A 3,701-nucleotide genomic window follows, 5' to 3' on the forward strand; every position below is an offset into this window, starting at 1 on the left:
AATTATTACAAATAATTATTACACACAATGATTTATAAACAAAAGTATGACAAACTTACAAACAATATTAAGTCTTCTTTCTAGTCTGGAACTTCCTTGATATCTTATCGGGGGTTCATGATGAGCGAGTTAATTACGAGTTGATGTAGGTATGATTCGCTTAACAGGTAGCTAGCTAGCCCTGTAGCCTTCATTGTTCATATACCTATTAGAGATTGAGTTTCCACCGATGACGTTAGGTGATGTTTTCATAAAAATCTTAATATCCAATAAGAATCCATTGAAGTTAAATGATTTGTAATGTTCGAACTCTGAGAAGGTTCCTTGTCAAATATATGAAGTTTTCTGATTGATGACTGTTATAACAATCACAGTTATAGCTTCCAAAGTTTATAACACTGACTATAGCAAACTAATAATAGATACTCCCTTTTTCGCGTCGCATTGGTTATATTTATAGGCGTGTGGAGGCGTTTAGAAATTTCAGTTTTACGTAAGAATACCGAGTTACATTTAAGCATTTATGTATAAACATATATTGTTGATTCTTACTCTCGATAATCTTCTACAACTCTGGGGAATAGGGAGGGGTTTCTCAGTACATATCTAACACTACAAGCTATGCATGTTTTTAAATCTAAACTTAATCTAAAAAATGTTGATATTAAAATAAATATATAAAATAACAAACTTGTTACACCTGTTACTTACATAAGTTGAGAAGTCATACAATAACAGTGTTTTATAACTTAACAATAGATAATTTGGATATACTGCTAGTGTTTTCTATGAGCCTTATACATAGCTTTTGTTATTACTTGTATAGTAATCAATTAGGCGGATAATTTTTTTTTTCTTGTAGGTAACTGAAGAGATGATGGACGAAAGTAATGAAAAGCGAGGTCAGGCAATGGAAGCTTATAGTGAAGGTTGGTGTGAATTCATTTACCGTTAACCTTTAGTTTTTTCTTTTAATGCAGAGTTAATGTAGAGGAATGTTTGTTAATTCTATTTTAAGACATTGTAGAATAATGTTTGTTGTTTTTGTTTTACAACATTGTAGAGGAATGTTTGTTATTTTTGTTTTAAGACATTGTAGAGGAATGTTTGTTATTTTTGTTTTCAGACATTGTTGAGAAATGTTTGTTATTTTTGTTTTGAGACATTGTAGAGAAATGTTTGTTATTTTTGTTTTAAGACATTGTAGAGGAATGTTTGTTAATTTTGTTTTAAGACATTGTAGAGGAATGTTTGTTATTTTTGTTTTAAGACATTGTAGAGGAATGTTTGTTATTTTTGTTTTAGACATTGTAGAATAATGTTTGTTATTTTTGTTTTGAGACATTGTAGAGGAATGTTTGTTATTTTTGTTTTATGACATTGTAGAATAATGTTTGTTATTTTTGTTTTAAGACATTGTAATCACTGGTATCATTCTATTCTGTGTTTCATTCAGGTCTCAATCTTTTACTTCAGAAACTACTTAATATTCTAAAAAAAATAGTATTTACTTTCTTATAGATAAACATTAAAATTTCTGATTTTGTGACATTTAGTTACAAGAAATTCCATTGTTTCCTGTTGGATTGACGTTAGTGTTTATAATGTAACAAATGCTTCTCAGATTGACAAGTGCTTTATCAAAACTTATTTTTAAAGGTTTACGATTTATCATCATTGACTAGTTGATAGTTTTCCTTTCTTACCACTGCACAGTGTATTAAAAAATAATTTCAGACAACTGTGAAGTGTATCTAATTATTACTTAGGAATTTTGTGGAATTATTATTTTACTAGTGTGATTTTTTCATGTACTTACATGTACATGCATTTTTTTTCTTTTACCAGTATATTGATGCATTCGTTGCTAGTCTGATGCCTTGTGCTTCTCAACTTTTCATACTTTTTTTGGCTAATACTGCATAGTATCTGTAGGTATTTGTGACTTAAAGGTATAACTTCTGTGTTGAAATGCTATAAAATGTAGTATACAATAGATAGGTGTATTTTACCCTTTCTGACTTCCTTCTGCTTTCTTATCAGAGTTTTCTGGGACGTCTGAAAAAATATTGTAATATTAAGAAGTACTGATCAACTAAGGAATTGTTGATAGTGTTACTTGACTGGTGCCAAAATTCAAGGCCAAAACGAATATGAAATGAAATGTTTTACGGTTAATATTTAATAGCTCTTCTTTTTTTTTTATCTATAGGAAAGTATGAAGATGCTATAAAGCTGCTCACGGAAGCCATATTGAAAAACCCTCATAGTGCTGTTCTTTATGCCAAACGTGCAAGGTAGATATACTCTGTTTTTTATGTATGTCACTCAACTTGTTCCCACATGATACTGTTCTCTAGTCTTTTTTTTTCTTTATAAATCTCACTCATCCAAGATTTTCTGTATGAATGCATAGTATTTGTGGCTGTTTGAAAGTGTATTATTTTACTTGTGTTTTTATTCACTCTGTATTCCTAAAAACATGGTTGTAGAAAGGTAAGGTACAACATCTACGATACTAATATAGCTAGAATACAACATGAAATTCTTTGGGCATGGTGTTTAAAAGGTTATAACCAGTTTTAAGTTTATTAATTTTCAAATGTGGTAAAAATACTCATATTTCAAACACCAAACACTTGACCAAATATTTGTTTTTAAATTGATTGATTTTGTACAAAAAAAAGTTTGAAAATGTCCTTGTTGATAAAATGAAATTTCACTGACAGAGAAAAAACTGTTAGTTTACAGAATGCCCTAAAATGTAAATTTATATACACAGAAGTAAATTAACATGCAATTGTCATTAAGATACTACTTTTCATGTTAGATTCCTAAAGCAGCTGCCAAAAAAGTTTGGTATTTTTCTTATGAAAGCATTGTAATGTTTACTGATAATCTGCTAAATTTCATTTACATACACCAAGTAATTTAAGTTATAGCATGAAAACTATAACAAGCACAAAGTGGTTACGATGTCAGTCCCAGGGACCAAGCCCATGCTGAAAGAATTAATAGGCTTAATATACCTAGAACCTACATTATCTATTAATATTTGTGAGTGCCCAATATAAAAGTTACAGCTTATACAGGTTTAAAGATTGTTTGTTTTGAATTTTGCGCAAAGCTACACGAGGGCTATCTGCGCTAGCCTTCCCTAATTTAGCAGTGTAAGACTAGAGGGAAGGCAGCTAGTCATCACCACCCACCGCCAACTCTTGGGCTACTCTTTTACCAATGAATAGTGGGATTGACCGTCACATTATAATGCCCCCACGGCTGAAAGGGCGAGCATGTTTGGTGTGACAGGGATCATGTTTAAAGCAATTACTCAAAACATTTATTCAATAATAAAGTCTTAAGGTTTGTTAAGCACTGTTTTTCTTACGGCTTTTTTTTTTTCTTTTCGCCATGTTGCCTATCTAACATACAAAGTAATTTTCATTTTATGATTAAAATACTTTTATGCATCAAAAAATGTTCAAATTTCACATGCAAAATCTTTATAATGTGTAGATAGTTATCAAGTGTTTCTTAAGAAAAAAACTTTATAATTTTATACTGTTATTTTCACTGTGAATTATTCAGTAGACTTGACTGATCTCATAACCACCATAAAAATTGGAAGTAGATATAAATTATGACCTTTTTTTTTGTTCTAGAGTGACAGCAAATTATAACATGAAAACATAAATGTTTAG

The 3,701-nt window shown here is 30.0% G+C and overlaps 1 protein-coding gene across 1 annotated transcript in view; it reads left to right on the top strand.

Annotated features, from left to right (window-relative positions):
- The window catches only part of LOC106471283 (hsc70-interacting protein-like), a 72,032-nt gene that overhangs the window by 23,749 nt on the left and 44,582 nt on the right, over positions 1-3,701 (top strand). The window contains exons 6-7 of the mRNA XM_013931879.2: positions 863-929; positions 2,213-2,297. Coding sequence (XP_013787333.1) covers positions 863-929; positions 2,213-2,297 — 152 coding nt within the window. The remainder of the gene's footprint in view (positions 1-862; positions 930-2,212; positions 2,298-3,701) is intronic.

Source organism: Limulus polyphemus, unplaced genomic scaffold (genome assembly GCF_000517525.1).
Source record: "Limulus polyphemus unplaced genomic scaffold, Limulus_polyphemus-2.1.2 Scaffold4515, whole genome shotgun sequence".
Classification (NCBI taxonomy): Eukaryota; Metazoa; Arthropoda; class Merostomata; order Xiphosura; family Limulidae; genus Limulus; species Limulus polyphemus.